Source organism: Carassius gibelio, chromosome B15, assembly GCF_023724105.1.
Source record: "Carassius gibelio isolate Cgi1373 ecotype wild population from Czech Republic chromosome B15, carGib1.2-hapl.c, whole genome shotgun sequence".
NCBI classification, from domain to species: domain Eukaryota; kingdom Metazoa; phylum Chordata; class Actinopteri; order Cypriniformes; family Cyprinidae; genus Carassius; species Carassius gibelio.
Window position 1 is genome coordinate 16,379,018 of NC_068410.1, and position 23,291 is coordinate 16,402,308.

At 37.1% G+C, this 23,291-nt stretch overlaps 1 protein-coding gene across 2 annotated transcripts in view; it reads left to right on the top strand.

Moving 5' to 3' along the window:
* The window catches only part of hip1 (huntingtin interacting protein 1), a 44,474-nt gene that overhangs the window by 17,721 nt on the left and 3,462 nt on the right, over positions 1-23,291 (top strand). For both annotated transcript variants that reach the window (XM_052575876.1, XM_052575877.1), the window contains exons 4-28: positions 203-259; positions 2,444-2,524; positions 5,787-5,863; positions 5,996-6,057; positions 6,860-7,000; positions 7,734-7,791; positions 7,909-7,984; positions 8,392-8,535; positions 8,624-8,721; positions 8,829-8,901; positions 9,306-9,489; positions 11,100-11,188; positions 12,383-12,499; positions 12,591-12,692; positions 14,967-15,161; positions 15,256-15,403; positions 15,513-15,599; positions 16,435-16,542; positions 16,939-17,075; positions 18,556-18,666; positions 18,782-18,840; positions 19,106-19,199; positions 19,286-19,386; positions 21,128-21,233; positions 21,322-21,445. In XM_052575876.1, coding sequence (XP_052431836.1) covers positions 203-259; positions 2,444-2,524; positions 5,787-5,863; positions 5,996-6,057; positions 6,860-7,000; positions 7,734-7,791; positions 7,909-7,984; positions 8,392-8,535; positions 8,624-8,721; positions 8,829-8,901; positions 9,306-9,489; positions 11,100-11,188; positions 12,383-12,499; positions 12,591-12,692; positions 14,967-15,161; positions 15,256-15,403; positions 15,513-15,599; positions 16,435-16,542; positions 16,939-17,075; positions 18,556-18,666; positions 18,782-18,840; positions 19,106-19,199; positions 19,286-19,386; positions 21,128-21,233; positions 21,322-21,445 — 2,629 coding nt within the window. The remainder of the gene's footprint in view (positions 1-202; positions 260-2,443; positions 2,525-5,786; positions 5,864-5,995; positions 6,058-6,859; positions 7,001-7,733; positions 7,792-7,908; positions 7,985-8,391; positions 8,536-8,623; positions 8,722-8,828; positions 8,902-9,305; positions 9,490-11,099; positions 11,189-12,382; positions 12,500-12,590; positions 12,693-14,966; positions 15,162-15,255; positions 15,404-15,512; positions 15,600-16,434; positions 16,543-16,938; positions 17,076-18,555; positions 18,667-18,781; positions 18,841-19,105; positions 19,200-19,285; positions 19,387-21,127; positions 21,234-21,321; positions 21,446-23,291) is intronic.

The window sequence follows — 23,291 nt, forward strand, 5'->3', positions numbered from 1 at the left end:
TCCAAACTGAAAATTATATATAGAAATGATTCAGTCTGTGTGTGCTATGCTTGTATCACATATTGGCCACAAATGTTTAATTTAATTTAATTTCGAGGTACATTACTGGAAGATTAAGTTTCTTTTTGAAACTTTTACTCTTTTATTTTGAATGTTTTTAGAATGCTGTCTCAACTCTTCCTCCTCTTTTCTGTCGACTCAGGTGATTAAGGACTCCATGCGGCACAAGGCTGACCTGAACGACATGAGCAGGATGTGGGTAAGTGTGTGAATACAAGTTGTGACTGCAGGGTTTAATGATTTCCAACCAAATCAAGAGGCTTGCTCAATATAACTCTGTCGCACTGAATGAGGCCCTGTCGAGTTCCCTTGAGTTTTCCTCTCATTGTGGAAACTGTCAGTGTGTCAGTGAGCAAGTCATTTCGTTCCTGCTGATTGACAGCTGAATAGCTTGGCATTCTGTGTATGAGTCACACACACACACAAACCTTGGCGCAGAGATGATCTGTATTTAGCAAACGATGACGTGAGCGTGTGTTTGTCACTCTGGAGGAACGCTTACAGAGCTTTGCTTGGTATGAGTTGACCAGTCAAACATCCTTTATCTTATGAAGCTCTCTTATGAAGTGTGATGTTGATGAATATTTATTTTATGTTGTTTATCACAGTGGTCAACTATGGTTATATTTATTTTGCTTTATAAATAAATTATTAATTGTTTGATTAATATATCTAACAGTAGACAACATATTCCAGATAAAATTTTTGATCTCCATTTAAATATAATATAAAATGTAGAAATGCAAATAGGTTATTTATTTAATTTTTTACATTGCATAAATGGGTGTTTGTGTACAAAATCTGCAGCTTTTACATTACAGATATATTGATAAAATGTTAATGTTTTTTTTTTGCTAAATTTAGCTGAATATTTTGTGATTATGTATCAGTATGATGATAGTAATTATTGTTGTTACTAAATAAAATGGGAAACAAAATAATTAATATTGTTATTGTAAAATATCTAGTACCCTATGAAATCCACCCCCCCTCCCCATTTATTTTTTCATTACGTTTTCTAGACTCAATTTTAATGGTTAAAATATTAATCAAAAAGCATGTCTTATTAATTGAAATAGTGAAACTTACACAATTTAACACCAATTTATTACGTTTAGCAAAAATATATATTTTTAAGGCCCTATTAAATGTTTTATTTTTTTCTCAAATGCAATTTTATCTTTACCAGTTTGTTTGGGATTGTATTTTAATGGTTTTTATTTACATTTTAACAATCAAAATGAGATCAAATAAACTTTTATAAAATAATTGCTTATTATTTTCTTTTTTAGAAATAGTTTTATTTACACTTTTCAGTCACAGTTTCTTCAAGTTAAACCAAACTTTTATTTTGATGGGTTGCTGTGAAGACCTTAACGTTTCCGTTTGTGTAGGATATGACGATAAACGGTTCTCAGAGCAGTTCTAGAGATGTGTTTTTGTCCTCATATATGGAGGCAGAAGAGGCTGGAAAATTTCCAAAAGTTATACCTTCAAACTTTTATTTTGGTGGAGAATCACAGGAAGTCCTGAAAGCTGGTCTTTGTTTGACAATAGTTGGTTTATTATTAGTATTATTACATTACTTGCTTCACTTTTTTCAAGTTTAGGGAAATGGTTGGCACATTTTAAGTTTCCCAATGCACGTTATAAGCATTCCAAACTCAGAGGAAATACACAAATGAGATTATATGGTGCAGTATTTACTGTAAAGTGAGCTGATACTAAAAACACTGGATCATGAGCTGCTCACGTGTGAAAACAGTGCTGCACTTCACTCTAAAACATGGCCTTATATATATATATCACTAAACCATATTGCAATTTTGGATTTCTTTGCATTAACTGAGCAGCCGTGATGCAGTGACTTGTAAATGCCGTTTAGCATCACTGTCAGCAATGCAAGTGTTTCTAATGCAGTTTACGATCAGCTGTCTGTCATTAGCCAAAAGAAAGGGTCAGATGGAACATGCTGAATTGCAACTTTTGTCTGCTGGAAAGACCTTTAGTTGCCTCCCTCTGAGTATTTGCAGATAACATGCTGCAGGGAATCAGACTCCGGAGAAACATTTCCTGCGAGCAACTCTGTCCCCTTCCTGTTATGATATCACAGTAAGTGGTGAAGGGAACAGGAAGTGAAAGAATGAGATCATTAACTTGACTCGCAGCTGGTCCTATTATGTGTGTACACCAAACATGTTAACAAACACCAAACATGACCTTAATCTGCCCACGGTGACTCATACTTCTGACTGTGAAGTGAGCTGATGAGCTGAGAATGAGAAGAGGACTCATTAGCTGCTACGGAAGGGCAACGACATCATTTCCTTTTGAAGTGTTCAGTGCTTTTCTTGCCCTCACACCGCTCTCTTTCTCTTCTCAGGGTCATCTGAGTGAAGGCTACGGCAAGTTGTGCAGCATCTACCTCAAACTGCTCATCACCAAAATGGAGTTTCACATCAAAGTGAGTGACTGAGGCCTTGATGGAGATTTCAGCAGAACATCCGTCTTCCAACTCTCAGATCTTTATTTCCAGTCTTCATTTAGTTATCTTGTGCCCTCATGACAACTAAATGTTAGTCATAAAAATAAAAAAAATTACCCCAAAAACAACACAAAACAAATGTACATATAATAACAGATATATACCATAAAAATGTAAATGCAAATATATTAAAATAATATATACATACACACACACACACTCATAAAAAAGTATTTTTTATTTAATAATGATGACTTTTTTTTTACATATTTTTCATCTATGATATATATATATATACAGTGTTGTGGGTAACGCGTTACAAAGTAACGCGTTAGAGTACTCTAATTACTTTTTTCCTGAAATTTGTAACTTAACGCGTTAGTTTCGTGCGTAAGTAATCAGTAACTTCGTTATTTTTAAAAAAAAAGTAATCCGTTATTTTAAGGAAAGGAAAATCCCGACTGCAGCCTGCTTTTTGTCAGACAGTAGTCCTAGGTCTACTGTGCCACCTGCGGATGTATCAGCGGAGCCGAAGCTCTGTGATCGTAAAGTCAATGGCTGTGATGCGTCTGTGCCCTGCGCCTGACCCTGTGTGTGTGTGTGTGGGTTTTTTTTTTTTCGAACTCCCGGCAAGATGGCAGAGAGGACAGCGTTTGGTTTATGGAAGTACGCACATTATTTTCAATTTGTCAACGAAAAAGAAAAGCACATAACGGTAAAATGCACACTCTGCTTTGGTGAAAAGCTTCTGTCGACCGCCAAAAATTCTACCTCAAATTTAACGCTACGTTTTAATCACTACTTTGAAGAGTAAATGTAAGAGGACTGTGTTAAAGCGAATTTAGGCTTGTGACTGTGAGTGACACTTTAATAATAATTAGTTCGGCTATTAAGCGATTTGTCATTTGCCTGTGTGGCAGTGAAGGATTTAATTCGGTTTGTAATCATTTTTGTTTGACAGGCAGCTGTTAATTTCTGTTAGATCATTGGCTGGCTGGTTGTTCATCATTTTTAAATGGATTTAAATCTGCAAGCCTGTTTAAGGTTGATAACTGCATTATTTAAAGTTAAAGAAAAATCAGGAGTTATCTTGTGGAGCTCATAATATACAGTAGCTACCCAGGCTGGGTAGGTGCGAATTTTGATTAATAATATGTTCTGTGATAATAAATAAATAAAACGCCATGTGGAATAGCCGATTGCTGACTGTCTTTCCTGTTATTGTTATCCTGCAGTGTTAATTTAGTCGGATGACTGACGTTATTCATTGTCGGGAGTCACGACTTCTAGGTGCATTTAAAGGGGCCGGGGGCTGTGTCTGTCGTGTGTCGTGTGTGAGCCGCTGCGAACTGCTTTTAATTTTTGGTAACGCATGAGTACTCTAACGCGTTACTTTTATGAATAGGTAACGCTGTATCATAACTGATTACTTTTAATTGATGGTAACGTTGTAACCTAACTAACTACTTTCCAAAGTAACTATACCCAACACTGTATATATATATATATATATTAGGGATGCTCATATTGACCGTTTAACCGTTAACCGAAAGTAAAAATTTTGACCGATTAATACTATCAGTTAAACGGTTTAAACGTTTTTTTTTTTTTAGGTTATTTTTGTTTAGTTTGCTGCATGGTTTAGAAAATAAAATAGCCTAGGCTACTATATAGCTTATTTATTAACTCACGGAGCGCGTCGGCACGCTCAACCACACCCGTGACACATGGCTGCAGATTTTTTTTTTCTGAGCAAGGGAAGCAAAATGAAGCGAGCGAAAAGAAGCACTGTGTGGGATTATTTTAACAGAAAGGGCGACGAAGTTACCTGTAAATTATGCGGCGCCGTATTAAAATACAGCAGTAGCACAAGTACGATGCAGTACCATTTACGAAGCAAACACCCACAAGCTTCGAGTGATGAAGGGCAACAAACTCTGCCCTCCATGTTATCAGGGAGAAGATGCGATGCACGGCGATCTGAGGAGATAACGCACTGATTATCCAGAAGCAGAGGTTGACATCTACATGAGAGACGATCCTCCTTCTCTGGATATTAATCCTCTTGTCTGGTGGAAAGCAAATAAAAGGCGCTTCCCGAAACTGGCCACTCTAGCGAGACGTTACCTGTGTATTCCCGAAACATCTGTCCCATTGGAGAGGGTGTTTTCTGCCGCGGGTCTAACTGTCAACAGGTTGCGCTCCAGATTGACCCCACATCACGTTGATTTGTTGCTTTTTTACATAAAAATTAGACAAGGTTTTGAGGTAGGGCTGCTATTTTTATTTAACGAAAAATCTTAATCTAACGGGAAAAAATCCGGGTTGAAAGCTTCGTTCAAAAGGATTCAGTGTTTTCTTTTTGTCATCTTAATTTGTTAATTAAGTTAAAAATATATATATATAGTGTAGGCCTATTTTGTATTTAATTTGTATTATTTTATTCTATTTTTCTCTCACTGTCAGAAATGCTGCAGGTGCGTGGAAATTTAAACGGAATCCAGGTTCTGTTGTTGATCTGTTCTGTATGCTGCTGTTTGCACTTTGCACGTTAAAATAAACCCTTTGATGAAAAAAAAAATTGTTTGTATTTTTTTAAAGGGTCACAGATACGCGTTAATTTTATTTGTATTTAATGCCAATTCTATATTATAATCTTATCAGTTAACGGTTAATAATCGATTAACGAGCGGCGGTTGTCGGTTGGGAAAATTAATCGAAATGAGCATCCCTAATATATATATATATTAGTATTATTAAATGTATATAAAAATATTTATAATAATTCTAATAATAATTATATGAAAGTAATTATGATAGTATTTATGATATGATAGTAATTATACATATGTATGTAAATTTAGAAATACATTTAATTTATTTTCATAGTGTAATATATACAATATTAATATATAAGTATAAATATGCACACACACATGTACATAAATATATATATATATATATATATTTAAAAAAATATATTTTATTATTTATATTGATCTATTTTGTAGATAATCATGGTTTGGCAGAATGTCTTGCAATATTGCCTGTTGCCTAAATTTTTATTTTATGTTTTAACCCAGACAAGCTTTTTGATCTGTTTTGGCCCTGCTTCCTGTGTCAATATGAAATGCATCAATACAGGAAAGAAATGTGCGTTTGTCGAGCCATTTCATGGGCATTTTAAAAGGCTGCTGTCAGACTGTCACTAATATAACATTTACCCCACTTGCTTTCCCAGAATCCCCGTTTCCCAGGCAACCTTCAGATGTCAAACAGACAGCTCGATGAGGCGGGTGAGAACGACGTCAATAATTTGTGAGTATTGCTTTGTTTCTCCCAAGCTTTGCGTTTCTTTTCAGGCTGTTTTATTAAATCAAGTTCTATAATTGCTCTGTGTGTTCGTGGGATGGGACTTAATCATGTTTCCTCTCCTCTCGAAACATGCAGCTTCCAGTTGACGGTGGAGATGTTTGATTACTTGGAGTGTGAGCTGAACCTGTTCTTAGGCGGTAAGTTTAAAGTGAAGTGCAGCTGTTTGAGCACCAGAAGAGTCCTCGGAGGTCATTTTGGTTATGCTGTTTTCTAAGTAGATTGTAGGCAAATACAGCTTTAATCTACTTGAATAGAGAGAGACTGGAATCTCCGAAAAAAAATCTCACAGTAAAGAATAGCTAATGTGCATTCTAGAGTAAAAAAAAAAACAAAACAAGTTACATCTCTATCAGAATAGATGTTTCTGCTGAAACGGCAGTAAAATCTAGCTGGAACACTGATTGAGCTCAGTGTGCCTGTGTTGGAAGCATTAGGGAGAAGTAAATGTGAGTGTTGTTGGCTGAAACGCAGCTCCCTGGCACAGGAAACCACACCTCTCTGTGTGCCGAGAAGACAGGGTCTCACAGGAGCCTGCATCACTGATCACCAGAGAGACGGACGGACGGAGGGAGGGAGGGAGTGTGGGGAGGAATGTGAATAAGGAAGTGGGCAATGAGAGCGATAGATTGAGAAAAACAGCATGTTGAAGGGAATGGCATGAAAGAGGGATTCATACAATAAAGGAATACAACTTGCCAATTGTGAATTGAGGCTTTCGAAAAAAAAAATAATAATTATGAATAATATATATATATATAAAATTTTTATTACAAATAGTTAATGTTATTATCAATTATTTATAGCACAATTTATATTAAGAATTAATAGTAAGAATTTATAAATCTGCATTAGAGCATGAAAGAAAGATACTTATCCTCTAAGGGGTTTTGTTATCTGTGGAATGATGGGAGTGTGTTGATGTTTTTTTATTCTTCACAGTGTTCAGCTCGTTGGATATGTCTCGCTCTGTGTCGGTGACAGCAGCCGGTCAGTGTCGTCTGGCTCCTCTTATCCAGGTCATTCTGGACTCCAGTCATTTGTACGACTACACCGTCAAACTGCTCTTTAAACTCCACTCCTGTGAGTCCATAAATCACATCTCTCTCTTCACACACACAAAGGCTATGTTCAGACTGCAGACAGAAGTGGACCAAATCTGCTTTTTGCTTATATGTGACTCAGATCTTCACAGTGTGAACAGCACAAATTATTCTGATTTGGGCCACTAAGGCTGCGTTCTATGATCATTAGTGCTCAAATCCGATTTAATATTCAGATCCGTTTTTTGTTCACATTGTCCATTTTAAATGTGACAATCAGATTTCAGTGTGAACGAATGACTGTGCTGAACTGACCGGCATACTCCAAAGAACGATAACAAGATGGCAAGAAATGCGTTGTTATAGGGAAGTAAACAGAGGTCACTGAAGTGTTTACACATTTATTTATAAACCTATGTGCCGCGAAAGGCTGCAAATTTATGAGCAGGCAATAAGAAGGATGAAGATGAGAAAGTTAAGTTTTTAAGAAGTAACTGTTAAAATCCAGATAAGTTTAGCCTGTGTATCACGGTCTCTGTAAAACACCGTAAAATGATTCACTGAGTGATCAAAGAAATACAAAAAAATCTGACCTGAATCTGATTTAGTGTCACAGATGGAAGTGGCCCATATTGGAATTGAAAAGATCGGGTTCAGTGTGGATTGTGCTGTTCACACTGTTGTATTTGTTCTGTATTTGGTGTTGTTTCTTTGGCTGTTATAACAGAATGTAATCAAAATAGAAAGTGAAATGGGGCGCTCTTGTCTTCCAGGTCTGCCAGCAGATACTCTCCAGGGCCACAGGGATCGCTTCCAGGAGCAGTTTAAGAAGTGAGTCTGTCAGTCACTATCCAGCTGCCTTGAGTCTCACAGACGGCCACTGTTTTATTCTTTTGTCATTTCTCACACTCTCAATCTTTTCCTTTCACTCCGTTTCTCTCTCTCCAGGCTGAAGAGTCTGTTCTATCGCTCCAGTAACCTGCAGTATTTCAAGAGACTGATTCAGATCCCACAACTTCCTGAGGTGAGACTCCTGCATACCAAACAGATTCCTGCCTGACCGGAGTCCAAAAATACAGCTAGTGGAAAGAAATCACGTAACTCATTTACATATCCGCCTGCTTAGTTTTCTAGCATCGGGATTTTCAGATGGACTCCATGAAGATACTAAAGGCCGCCCTGTAAAACAACATATATTCCTTCAATCTGCATGATATGTGAAATTTTAATTTAAAGGCAAAGTGAGCTATTTTTTTTTTCATTAGTTTGAGCTTCAGGATCACAACATAGTGACTTCAGCTCAACCAATGGCATGAGACTAGGGTGGAGTTGTCTGTTTTCTCGACTAGTAGGGAAGTGTTTTGGGAAAAGCGGTTTGAAAACACTTTCCAGTAGATTCCTTTCTTCACATCTCTCTCGATCTCTCTTCAGAATCCGCCAAACTTCCTGCGGGCGTCAGCCCTCTCCGAACACATCAGTCCAGTGGTGGTGATTCCGGCGGAGTCTTCGTCCCCTGAGAGCGAACATGTAGTAGAGACAGAAGACCTGGTGGACACAGACATCCCAGCTTTAGCGGTACCACACACACTCTCACTATCCAAAACTCTCTGTATACTTTCCTTTTAACTTGAGTTTCTAAAAATAGATTTTTTTTCTCCATTAGAGCGCTGTGGACAGCAAATTCGACGACCTCTTTGGCACCTCAGCTGCTACAGACCCGTTCAACTTCAACAGTCAGAACGGCATGCGCAAAGATGAGAAGTAAGACTTGGAAATACTGTTATATTTATATAAGTTATAGGAAACTTTTTGAGTTTATTAGAACAAATGCTAAGATAGGAGTCATGAACATGTATCTCTCATCTCAGAGACCGTTTGATTGAGCGGCTCAATGCGGAGCTACAGGCCCTGAAGGAGGAGCTGGAGTCCTTCAGATTGGAGGTAAAGAGTGGGAGATCATAAGCTACCAGTTGAAGTTAGAAGTCAGTATTGTGTGTTTTTTTATTTTTATTTTTTTTAAGTGTAAATACATCTGTAATGTTGTAAAAAAAAAAAAAAAAAAAATGTTGTTCTTTAAAAAAAGTGTCATGGTTTCCACAAAAATATTAAGCAGAATAACTGTTTTAAACATTGATAATCAGAAATCTATTCAGCATATTAGAATGATTTCTGAAAGAATATTTTAAATTGGAAACCTATTTCACTATATTATGGTGATTACTATATTTCTGATCAAATAGATGCAGGATTGATGAGCAGAAGACATTTTACTTTCGAAGGGTTGTGTGCAGCGGAAGAGAAGTGAAAATAAAAGTGACACTAATCATTCTTTTGGTCTTTCTCAGAGTGGTCGTCTTTGTCAAGCCCTGCGGGGGCGTGTGAACGAGCTGGAGGCGGAGCTTGCGGAGCAGACACACCTGAAGCAGCAGGCGTTGGGTGAGAGCGAGTTCCTGAGGGTGGAGCTCGACGACCTGCGCAGGGTCAAAGAGGACACCGAGAAAGAGCAGCGCAGCCTAAGCGAAATCGAGAGTAAGTGTGTGTTGTTGGAACCATTTGCAATATAGTAAACTCAATTTCTTTTTTTATTTTGAATATTACATACAATTTTCTTGACCCTGTTATGGTTCTCTGTTTGGTTCTCTGAGGTCTACTGCTATTATTGGCTAACAGTTGTGTATGTTTAGTGGCCTAAATCATTCATAGATGGGTGGTGCTGTGATTTAGGTTTAAAACGCATAAATGCTTAGTACAAATCAACTATGTTACTCACACTTGTGTGTTGCAACATTACTGTTGGATTCAATAGAGTTTACACAGCATCGTCTTTGTTTCAGTGTCTCTGAAAATCCTGTGGAGAATTGTATCTTGTTTGTAAACTAATCCGTGGGAAAACGAAGTGAACAAAGGACCAAGTTTTTACTGACACTGTCTGGATGTTCTTTGGAAATAAAGTTTAGGTTAGAGAGTTAGGATCAGAAGGAAGGTCCTACAAAAATTGTTTTTCCAAACTGAACAGCATCTTTTTGTCTTCGGAGCCATCTTTATTGGTTGATTTCTGCTTAGAATGCGTAGAATACTCTTTCGAATCCTCTTTCAAATCCTCTTTCGTCTTTTACCCACTATGCGCATGAATCGGTGGGCAGAGCTAAATAGGCAGTGATGTAGAAGTAGATGTTGGTCATCTTGTGCGGAGTTGGTGTTTAGCTAAATTACTACATCATAGAGCAACGTTCCACTACATGTCATTTTGGCAGATTGGCTTCAATAGAAGTTGTTTTTAGACTAAAGAGAGAGTTTTGAGTTCTCAAACTTAAAGGAAATTTTTATGGTACAATGACCTCTTATATGTTAAGAGATCAAGGGAATTGATCCCTTTTGATATTTAGAGAGCTGTAAATTAGGCCTTCAAGACCAACAATTGCTCTGTTCCTCTTTCGTAAATAAAAAAAAACAGGCCTTCCTTCCTTTTTGGTTTATTTACACCCAGTGGTTCACCTCAAACGGTTGCTTTTTCGGGAACATCAGCAATCATTGTATTCTAAATAAATTGTTAGAGGATATTAAAGGGATAGTTCACCCAAAAAAATTTATTCTGTCATGATTTAAATTCCCTCAAGTTTTCCCAAACCTCTTTAAGTTTCTTTTATCTGCTGAACACAAAATGTTGCTAATCAAATAGTTAGTTGTGGAATTGAATTTCATAGTATTTTCTATACTGTATAAGTCAGTGGCTACCTTCAAGATATTTGGTTTCCAACATAGGACTAGGATGAGTAAAATAGGACTAGGATGAGTAAATGATGACAGAATTATATTTTAGGGTGAACCATCTTTTTAAAGGGCTGTGAATCAGTAGAGATGCAGGCCAGCAGTGCATATCCACTAGACAGTCTGTTTAACCTCTGGAGCTGAGAAACACAGCCAGATGGGACTCTAGTTGACTTAAGTCTCCAGTCAAACCCTAATAAACCATGTAGTCCACAGTCCAATTCACCAGCTTGCAGGCCTGTGTTGAGGCTCTCAGCGGTGCTAACTGTTCTGTGATGCAGAGAGGAAGGTCTGAGGCATGTCAAAGTTTGTGTTTTTGATACTCAACATTGATGTTTTGGCTGTGTATTTGTGTTTTTTTATTTTTGTAGGAAAAGCACAAGCTAATGAGCAACGCTACACCAAGTTAAAGGAGAAATACACCGAGCTGGTCCAGAGCCACGCGGACCTGCTGAGGAAGGTGAATTGATGTTTAGTTCACACACTGCCTGTTTGTGAAAATATGCATATTTTTATTGGGCAAATGATGACAACCAAAGATCGCATGCCTATAACTCAAGAAGCATTGAAGATATCTTAATGTCCTTTTAGATATTATCCTTTTGGCATCTTCATTTTTTTTAGGCCCTATGGTTTGGTTCCATAAAAATTGGAATTTAGAGTTAACAATTAATCCTGGTCATTCATTATTTGCATATATGACTGTTTTAACAGTGATGACTAGATAAACACAAAACCATATTTGAAAATGGGTAGGATACAACAATTGTTATCTTTAATACTTCTTGAATTATAGGCATAAAAAATGTGCCACATTTCCACATTTTTTTATGGTTACCATTGGCACGTAATGCAATAAATATTGCTAAAGTCAACAGGTTTAACTAATAGACCTACAGATCTCTGAGTCAAAGTAACATTATGATGCTGCCATCTTTCTTTACTTATGTGTGCCCCTCTGTGATTTGGCTCTGAATCTCAGGTGAAAATTTACATTTTGACCCCTCTCTACAAAATAGTGCAGTACTCCATAAATATACATCAATTACAGTTTATATTTTTCCTTTCATCACTATACATGTTTATCTTTCTTTATATATGAAATAGTATTTTTGTAACATTGTATAAATGTATTTACTGTCACCTTTCATCAATTAAATGCATCATTGCCAAGTAAAAATATAAATTAAAAAAAATAAAAAATTATATCATTTAACTTATTTCACTTTTCTTTCACAATGGAAATGAAAGGTCAAGCACATTGGGATGTGGGATACAATATCTCACTCAGCATGCTTGTTTTGGCAAATGCAGTCGGTTTTCTGTGTAGATAGTAGATTGTGAATTTGCATACTGCACAGACACAGTGTGCACACTACATACTGCTGACTCGAGCTCCAGCGTCAGGCCTGTCAGTAAACCTGCAGGTGCTTTAGCCCCAGTTCCCTGCAGACTCTACTCCATTTCTTGCACAGATGAAACTTGGCACGGTGTTCCTCTGCGACGCTTAGAGGCTGTCATCACACTCGCTCCCATTCAGCAGCACGCTCTGATCCCACCACTGAGACACTTGACAGTGGGTGCAATGTCCAGAACTGGGTCAGCCAAGAGTCTGGGCTCTGCGCTAAACTGTACATGTCTATGTGTTTCACAGAATGCTGAGGTGACGCGTCAGATGACGGTGGCCCGTGCCGCCCAGGATGAGGTGGAAAATGTGAAAAAAGAGATGCAGGACAGATTGAAAGCTGCTCAGGATACTTCCAGTCAGCAGGTTGGCCCCACACACACACACACACACTCCCTCTGCCTGATGTATCCATAGTTTGCTTGTCTTATACGTCCCTTTGTATGTGCACGAATAGGAGAAGGTTCAGTTAGAGCAGCTTCAAGCTCTTCAAGCCGAGCTCATGTCCAGCAGATCTGAGCTAGAGACCCTGAAGAGTACCGTCTCCTCCTCCCAACAGGTTCTACCCATCATTCTCTTCTTCTTCACCCCTGTCACGAAACCATCTCCATTCCTTGTCTTAATACTTTATAAAGGGTCATGAACTGCATTATTTTTTAAATTATAATGTTGTCTTATAAAGTTCCACTTAAAACTTTAGCAAGAATTGTACATAAAAAAAATAATATCCACCTTTTTTTTCAATGTGGAAATATGTCTGTGGGCGAGACTTCTGGTTCATTAGTAACCGTAGGGAAAAAACGAGAAGAATAACAATGTGCAGTAAACTATAAAACTTTGCACTACAAACCAGTTTGTTCATAATTACGATAATACATTAAAATAATATTAATATAAGACACCAGTTTGCGGTTTTGTTCAGCTAAAATAGCTGGAAGTGAATGAGACCGGAAGTGAGACTCATACAATTTACAAATGGCTGCGCCCATTTTTACAGGAAGAGTAAGGTGGATCATTTTAAATTAATAAGCTATTTTCTTTTAGATACGCATAATTTTGATAGGCAAGCCACATTTAAGACTTGGACGTAAACGGCCACAACTATGATTGGCTAACAATTTTTCTTATTAAAATAATAGATGGAGACCGCTGTGATGTTCTCTGAAAACAATATATGATTGTGGTTACAAATGTATAAATACTCTCTACAAATCAAGCAATCTGTAACAGACAAAGCAATCGTGATTGACACATGGCAAAAGCATTGTTACTCACACTTGTTGGTTAGGACATAACCAGATTCTTTGAGCAATGCCAAGTGCGAAACTATTTCAAACACAATAAACATCTTTCATACAGACCGCTTATTAGCGATTATTAGTACATAATCCTTGGATTAATATCTATAATATAATTGCTTGAGTAATCCTGTGTTTGTTAGTCTTTCATATTTACTCGCCTACTCCTATGGGCATGAATTGGTGGGCGGGGCTAAAGAGACTGATGTAGAAGTAGGCGTTGATCATTTGTCACATTTATGACATCATATAGAGATGAAATGAGAAACAAACCGCCGTTTTAGCAGTCTGGTTTCAACAAAGGCTGTTTTTGGACTAACATGGGTTTTGAATTCTGAAACTTACTATGTTTTTGTAGTACAATTAACTGTGAAGTTCAAAAGAAGGAAAATTTGACTTCTCAGTTCATCAGCCTGTTGTAGATGAATCTTCACGCTCTTCCATAAATCCCTCTACAGTCTAGTCATTTTAGTACTTGCAGTTCTGTCGTCCAGAAGTCAATGGGTTTTTGGTTAAATGCTTGAAATGAGGTCTGTGGTTTACATAAGCTCGAGATATTTACAATGCACCAGTACATGCTCTTGTGTTTTTTCACAGCTTTTACTAGTCTTGAAAAAAACTTACTATAAAGTGGCTAAGTGGGACTGCAAAGATTGTCAAAGACATTAAATATAATCGTTCCCAACAAAATTAACAGTTAATGGAGGGCTACGGTGAAGTCTTGCAGATGTGGTTTAGTTTGTTTATATCCTGCATTTAACTTTTTTTTTTTTTTCTGGAGATTGCATCTAGGCTTCAAAAATGGGGTTTTGTTGAGGAAACCAGATTGAGATGCTAATTCTGTGTTGGCCTACAAAATTGTCAACATTGCAATTAGTTGGTATTGGTATAAATGTTACAATTTGGCACATAACTTTCAAAGTTGGATCGTGTTTGTCAGACATGACAAATATTCCTGTTTATCCCAAATTTCCCATTTAAAGGGATAGTTTACACAAAGATAAAAAATGTTTCTTTCTCTCATGCCGTTCCAAACCACGTATACGCATTATTTTTTCAAGTGTTTTAAATTATTTCTGTGAATAATAACCAAATGTATATAATAATAAATAAACAGTTGAAACCAAATTCTTAATTCCATTTAACCATGCTTTTAAAAATACAAAAAGAAAAGTTTAAATTATGGAAATAAGAAAAGACAATATATACAGTTATTGAAGAGAGATTAAATGAATAGCACTGAACTAAAGATAGGAATGAAAGTAAAAAATGAACACTATATCTTTAAAATTTTCAGTATCTCTTGTTTTTAACCCTAATTTTCTCTATTTTGGTATTATTTAGTTACTATTAGTATTTATTTGTATAGATTTTATTGGTACATTTTCAGTTGTCATTTTAATTTTTTAAAGCTTTTTCAATTTATGAAAAGATTGATTTTTAGTAGTTTTAGTAAACAAACAATAACATCACTGTTTCTCATGATGTCACATTAAATCTTGTAATTAACGTAACTATTCACTCTCTTCGTACAGTCAAACGAGCAGCTCAGTACTCAGCTGTCTGCTCTAGAGGCTGAGAAGGCGGAGCTTTTAGAGACTGTATCTCAGAAGGAGGCGGGGCTAGCCAGTTTGGGGGCGGAGTTAGAGCGTGTGCAAAGCTCTCTGACCAATGAGAGGGAGAGCGGTGTGAAAGCTGCTGAGACCCTGCAAAACCAACTCAATGAGAAGGTGAAATATTCAGTTCACTATTGATTGACAAATGCTTTAAATATCTTAAACATGAAGTCTATAATACCTGTTTTCATTGTCTTTCTATCTGTAGGAGAGTCGTGAGCAGGCTCTGGAGAGCGAGCTGGTCTCTCTGCGCTGGGCGGCTTTGCGTGCAGCACTAGAGGAGGCGGGGAGGATTGTACAGGACAGCTTGAATCAGCTAGACGACCCTGCACACATCAGCTGCACCAGTTCAGCCGGTCAGTGACAAGCTCAAATTACCTTAAACCTTCCCACTGAATATACCACACAGCAGGAATTGCCCTACGGGAGCTTAATGAATATTAAAAGATCTTCCTGTGTGTGTAGATTACCTGGTGTCCAGGTGCCAGGTGGCTCTGGACTGTGTGGAGAGACTACAGTCAGCCAGAGACGCCTTTGTATCAGATAACACAGGTGAATTATATGCATACACACACACGCACACTCATTTCCCTACTTAACCAGCATTCATCAATGTACCATTCACTCCAGTGTTGTGAGAGTTACAAGATAGCTTTACAAGTTACACATAATTTAAAGTAGTTCAAGAACAGTAACGTTACTCGCTCTTTTAGTTAGCTTAATTGAAGACAACTATATATTTTAGATAATTCTCATTGTAGGATTTAAGTTATGTTTTTTTAAAGCTTAAAATAAGTCATTTTCAACAAATGATGCATTTATTTGATAAACTATATTACAATAGTATTAGTGTTATTATGATATTTATTAATATTTTTGAAGTGTTGTTTGTTCTTTTAATGGCAAAGCTGAATTTTCAGCATCATTACTACAGCATTTATTCTTGTTATCAATATTGAAAACTGTTGTGCTGTTTAATATTTTAGTGGAATTCATTAATTGACATTAAGTGGATGCATGACTTTGTTGAATAGAAATTTTAGAAATTTTAAAATGACAGCATTGTTTGTAACAACATTATTTGTTACATTATAAATGTTTTTACTGCCTCTTTTGATTTAATTTAATGCATCCTTACTCAATATAAGCTTTAGTTTGAACTCCAAATAATATATATATATATATATATATATATATATATATATATATATATATATATATATATATATATATATATATATATATCTCAAAAAAAAAATTCAACTAATAATACACCTTGTAAAAAATGATTCACATTGAATGCATTCAGACTTCTGTTGAGATGAGTGGCGCTCATATGATCATGTTGAAAGAGTTGCTCACTGATTTTCCTGTGTGTGTGTGATAGATGTGTCCGGACTGGTGCGGGCAGTGACTCAGTTCGCTCACCTGGTGGGCGATGTCATCATGCAGGGCAGTGCCACCTCACACATGGTGCCAGTGGAGCAAGCTGATGGTGAGCACGAGACCACAATCTCCTGAAACATATTCAAAAGAGCCGATCATATCAGCACAGCTGGTGCACCTCTATGTAAATACTTCCTTAAAGACACATTACGACCAATCAGCATCCAGAGCCAGAACTATCCGTTTAATATAGGCAGTGTAAATGTAATTTCTATTATTAAACTGTTTTGTTCATTATTCTGTCACCAGAGGTCTGGTGGTTTCGGTAGAGCTGCTTTAAAGGAGCATAATTTAAAACGGCTAATGTGCGGTTCCCACGCGCACAACCGATCACGTCACAGGAAATGTGCGTCTGCCCGAGCGTATGTGGAGTGTCTGCAGGCGACAGATGGCTCGTCTGACTGCTTTCTTACTTCTGTCCTTGCCTTTGTCTGTCTGTGGGCAGCATTGGCAGACAACGTGAAGGCGTGTGGCGCGGAGGCCCTGGCGTTACTCTGCCAGCTCAAGGAGCAGAAGTCTATGGGGACGGCAGACTGCAGCCGGCTGAGGGCGGCACTGGATACCGTGATGGCCTTGGGCGAGGTGAGCGAGCCACTGAGAGACAGTCCACGTGTTGATATAGTAACAGTGGATTAAATAAATGTGATGTACTGTGTACAGTGTTTAGTATTTTAGCATTATTATAGTATTTGTTCATATTTAGAATTGGTTTTAGTATACTTTCATTTTAATGTGTCCTTGTTACAGTGTAATTATACATTTAAGTAGTTGTAATTAACGACATGTTTTTACTATATGGTTAGAATGAGGGTTTGCATTATGGTTAATTGCATGTAATTACACATAATTTGTTATTACTATAGTAAGTACATTAGGGGTGCACCGATATATATCGGCCAATGATTAATGCGCATCTAGTCAGTACCTGATGGTATTTACTGCTGATTAGATAATCGGCTTTACTGATGAGATGCGCATTAATCATCGGCCGATATATATCGTGCACCCCTAAAGTACATGCAACAAGGTCGCAGTCAAAGTGTTACCAGCTTTGGGGCCAGATTTACTCGCAAACCCTCTTTTGGCGTTAAAAAAAAACTACTGTCAGGATTTATTGTAGATATGCAGTGGGAAACTAGCGCTTTTGTGACTCACCTTATTGAATATTCATTTAGGGGAATTTCCCTTCGCATCTGTTAATTTATGGGAGAAGAGTATTTAATGAATCACTCAACGTGATTTATTACTAAGATTTGCGCTAGTAAAATTCACTCGTATTTGAGGCACTACCACAAAAAGCATGTCTTAAAAGTAGGCGGTAATTTGCGCTGCTTTTTGTGGATTGCACTGGTCATTATGAAAATAAGATGTTGCATCTGTTTTCTTTTAATATGCACCTTGTCAGTAAATCACTCGTAAAATTCGCTTTTATGGAATTGCACTCTAACGCTAATTCGCCCCATTTAGTAATCAGGCCCTTTTTTATATTTTCAGTTTTCTTTTAATTTTAGTTTTAGTAGTTGTATGTGCTTTTGTCATTCTCTATTGTTTTTTTTTTATATTTACATTTATTTTTTCTATTTAGATTTATTAACAATTGTATTACTTTAACTTATTGTGATTATTCGCCAGTATAACTTTTCTCCTTTTCATTCTGTTTTTTTTCAACTAATATTACATATTTATTTTATTTTAATTAAATTATTTCCGTTAACTAAAAAAATTACGTTTTAGTCAACAATCCATTCAAGAAGGAGGGTTTTAAAAATTTCCAATTTATATTCAGATTAATTTTTCAAATTGGAATAGAAGGTTAAGGCTAATATGTCGTAATTATTTTTGGCACTCCAATCAATCAAGAGTCAAGAAAGAGATTTTAATATCAGATAATCATTGGCCATGCTGCAGATGAAAGATCAAGTACATTGCATTGTGGGATACTGTAGTCCACAGCGTGTGCTTTGGTTATATACCTAAAATTTTAGGTGTTCGGTGAGTATACATAATATATAAATATGAAAAAGAAATAGATGTAGTTTACTATTTTGATTCCTCTGCGCAGAAGTTGCGTCCTCGGGGTCTAGAACTGCAGCAAGGGGAGCTGGGAGATCTGGTGGAGCAGGAGATGGCAGCCACATCGGCAGCTGTGGAGTCAGCCGCGGCCAGGATTGAGGTTATCAGACGACTAATCAGACCCTGCTCTTCCTTTCCTGCAGACAGATGCTTAATAAAATATGAAGTGCTCCAAAAACTACTCCTCAAATGTTTTCCCCTTTGCTCTCAAACAGGAAATGCTCAATAAGTCCAGGGCGGTTGACACTGGAATCAAAATGGAAGTCAATGAAAGGTCAGGCTGACCAAGTCATGTGTTACTCATAAAAATGTTTTTACGATTACTGTTACAGTTTCAAAAGCAGTTTTACAGATTTGATTCGGTTGATGTTCCTCAGTGGATTTGGGTATTCAGTGATCAGAATGTCTCCATGCTGAGCTTATTTCACTTGGACAGAGCTGCACATTTACATTTACCCAGACGCATTAGCAGACCCACCCTGGTGCATTGGAAACAGACCTGTGAGTGTGTGAATGTTGCTCTCTGTCGCCCCCTGCAGGATCTTGGCCTCCTGCACCGATCTCATGCAGGCCATCAAAGTGCTGGTGCTGTCCTCCAAAGATCTGCAGAGGGACATCGTGGAGAGCGGCAGGGTGAGTCAACCAATCTAACACTTTTTATTTAAACTCGGGCTTAAAAGGACAGAAACGGGTGTTAATGAATGCTGCTGTGATCACAGGGGGCCGCATCTATGAAGGAGTTCTACGCCAAGAATTCCCGATGGACGGAGGGTCTCATTTCCGCCTCTAAGGCTGTGGGCTGGGGTGCCACCATGTTGGTGTGAGTATGTTAGACAGTGAGAAAATAAAAATCTTATCATTTTTGGAGGAAGCTGTGACATGGTGATTAAAAATCTCAGTAGGTAACAGAAAGCTTGTAGGTTTTTAGGACCCTATAAAATTATTTTCCCATTGTATTTATTTTTGTTTATTTTTTTATTATTTAATTATTTATTAATTTAATACAATTTTTATTCTGTTAAAAAAAAACTCATTCTGTGTTGTTCATTTTAATAGTTTAATTACATTTAGTTTAATTCATAAAACAACAATTTATCACATTTATTAAAATGTTAATGATAATAATAATATGTAATATCTAATAATGCTAATAAATCAGTCTTAAGCAAATTTATCATCAAAAACTGTATCAGATTAATCCATAAAACTTGTAATCAATAAACAATAAAACATTGACTTCTTATTTTTTGCTATATGAAGTGCTGCACAAAAAAATGTTTACTGTATAAATGTAAAAAAAAAAAGTGTGATTTTATTAAAATCTTAATAAAATTGTATTATTACTTAGTACATTTTACATTAGAAATAAAAACAGAGCCACTTGTTCACTCTTAGGCCCAATCCCAATTCTACCCCTTAGCCCTTCCCCTTTCCCTTTCCCCTACCCCTCTGTTTGACGCATTCACGTGAAGGGGTAGTGGTGTCTCGATTCTCTTTTGGTTGGAGGGGAATAGCCAGATAGACCTTCAAACAAAGATTTTTCAGGACCACACTTCAAACTAAGGGGTATGAATTATTTCGGCAACATGGCTGCTACAGCGAACAAAAAGACACATAAATGTAAGCTTTTTTTGGCATAAATAAAGATTTAACGAAAAGTAATCATTTGTTTTATGTTACATTCAATTGTGTGTTCATATTGATGGTCATGTTACTCAAAGAAATGTTAGCAAAAAATTGCTAATATTTGATAACGTCATTACAGACTGCATGATTGTGCCACAGCATATGTCTGATCAGGGCAATACTGCTGTAGACTAATCCCCCCCAATAATTAGAAATCACTAAACCATTTTCTCAAATATTGCCTATTCAAGAGCGAGAGAAAGAGAAATGAAAATTGCATGTATGTGTTTATCTTTTTAGAGTGAGTTTACTTAAAAACAGCGATTTTATCCTCTTGCTGCTGGATGTGTGAGCTGCACGATTTCCGATATGTGTGTGTGTGTGTGTGTGTGTGTCAGTAAGCAGTGCATTAATACAGAACGATAATTAAAGGCTCTAATGCACACTAGTATATGTGTGTATTGTAAGAGCTAGATGACGAATGATGACGTGTGACGGCATAGTAGTGGTGTCCCAATCCTTAGGGGAATATTTTCTCCCCTACCCCTTGACACTCTGTTTAAAGGGACAAGGGGAAGGGGTATAAAATAGAATTGGGATTGGGCCTTAGACACACAGAACATGTAGACTTTATATTCTTTTTGCGATTGAATAACCAAAAGACATTAGTCCATTTCGCAATTTGAAATTGATTGTGTAAAGCTCTACTTTTGATTTATTAATGCAAACGTTGTCCAATTATGTGCCATTTCACATTATACTGTAAATTCCATTTTAATGACTGGACTTTGCGATTCTGTAGTCTGTGTTTTCCACATTTCATAAATCATGGGCCTGCTATGGTTTCAATCCCACACTAATTGATCTCTCAACTATCACCATTGTACTAGTAAAGCTGTTTTTTTGTTTTGTTTTTGTTTTTCCTCTTCCTGTAGTGATGCAGCTGATCAGGTGGTGCAAGGGAAGGGCAAGTTTGAGGAGCTGATGGTGTGTTCACATGAGATCGCCGCCAGCACGGCTCAACTGGTCGCAGCATCTAAGGTACAACAACCAATTGCCAGCAACATTTGCCCCTGAATGAACTTTAAAGCAGTGTAATGAATGACAGTAATCGATTTGATCTCTTTAGGTCAAAGCAGACAAGGACAGTCCAAACCTTTCCCGTCTCCGGCAGGCCTCCAAAGGGGTCACCCAGGCCACGGCGGGGGTCGTGGCATCAACCAAGTCCGGCAAGTCTCAGATCGAGGACACAGGTGAGGTTTTGTTAGACATGTGCAGCACACCCTCCTGACTCAACAATTTGTGCTGCTTATTTGGGAAAGTCAGGTTAGAATCAGGCTTGCAACATTTCTCCCATAATTTCATTCCCCCATTATTCATTAAATCCAGAGATCCAGAAGAAAGTAGTGACAGTTGCAGCAGCAGCCTCATTTTATTTCTCATTGACCTCCTCAGTCTCATTGCCCCATTTCACATTTAACTATAGCTATGAAAACTGGTTTATGGAGCCCTCCAGAGATGAATGACAGGAATGAGCCAGTCTACACAGTCAGGCTGTCCTCCACACAAGCTCTTGTGCTGACGCTCTTCTCTGGAGGCAAAGACATTTAAACAACACTGACCAGTCACATGAGTCAAGTGACCGCAGCAGATATTGTGGATGCTTTAGAGCAGCTTTTAAAAACCAACATATATATGTCTTAGGGGTGTAACGGTACGCAAAAATCACAGTTCGGTACGTACCTCGGTTTTAAAGTCACGGTTTGGTTCATTTTCGCTACAGTAAGGGAAAGAAATGCAAACATTAAACTGCAGGTTGTTTATTACTATACACTTTTTTTTTTATACTTTTTAATAAAATATATATAAAATAAAAAAAGAATAAGAAATAAAATACTTCTGCAAAGTTCTCCACTAAATAAAATACTCTGTCTCAAACCAATATCATATAATAAAATATAATGAAAAATAAAAATAAATAACTATGATTACAGTGCAGCATTACCAATCTTAGCTTGTAGGCCTGCTTCACCAGAACCAAGCCGTGCCTGCTGCTGTAGGTGACGAGGGAGACCGCCGACAGACCAGGCTCTTGTCTTCATGACAACAATATCTATACTTCATGTTGAAAATAGACTATGTTTGACAGGTGCAATATTTGAAAATCGATAATTATTACTTTCTTTATTTAAATTACATTTATATCTGAATTTGTCAACCTATAGACTTTCAAACATCAAAGTGTCATGAATTAATATGTATTTGTGTACAAAATGACATATAAACATATTTTTCTGTTTTATTTTGCCTGGAAACGCTTCCAACACGCTTGTATGTCGCGTGAAAAATAGGCATCGGTTCTATTTCTAGCATGCATGTGTTTTCCGAGCAGCTCGAGCCGCGCCTGAGATGCGCGTCTCATGCAGGTAGTCTGCAAGCTCTAACCTGTTAACATGGGAGCCGAATTAAAAATGGACACGCCATGCAGCTGAGATGCTTGCGCCACACATCCAGTGTGTCGCTGGCCTTAGCTGCAGGGCGGGATTTGTGCTGAACGCGGAGACTTCCACCACTTAATATGTTCCGCGCACAAAATATTGCATTCCGTCATTCAGTACACGCACCGTACCGAAAGCCCTGTACCGAAACGGTCCGGTACGAATACATGTACCGTTACACCCCTAATATATATATAAAATAAGAAAGTTTGCTGATTTTCTTTAAAAATGCTGAAAAGTCATATGAAAAGTAAAAAAATAAACCATGAAAACGTAAATGTTTGCATATTATATTTGTAACATATACTATACATTATTTTTATTGAATACTGCTTTTTATTTTAAAATATAGTAGTATTATCACACTTTATTATTTTGTTTATTTTTTTTCCAATTAACATACTAAATAAAGTGCAATAAAACAAATATTTAAAATAAGTTTGTCATACCCTGGTGAAATCTTGATTTGTTCTCCAAAATTGAAAGATATTTTCATTTTAAAAATAATTTTATTGGAGAAACACCTTCAAACTCATCTCTATAGTCTGAAAGCTGTGACATGAACTAAAAGCCATGCTATTTCAGTTTTGACAAGAAATGC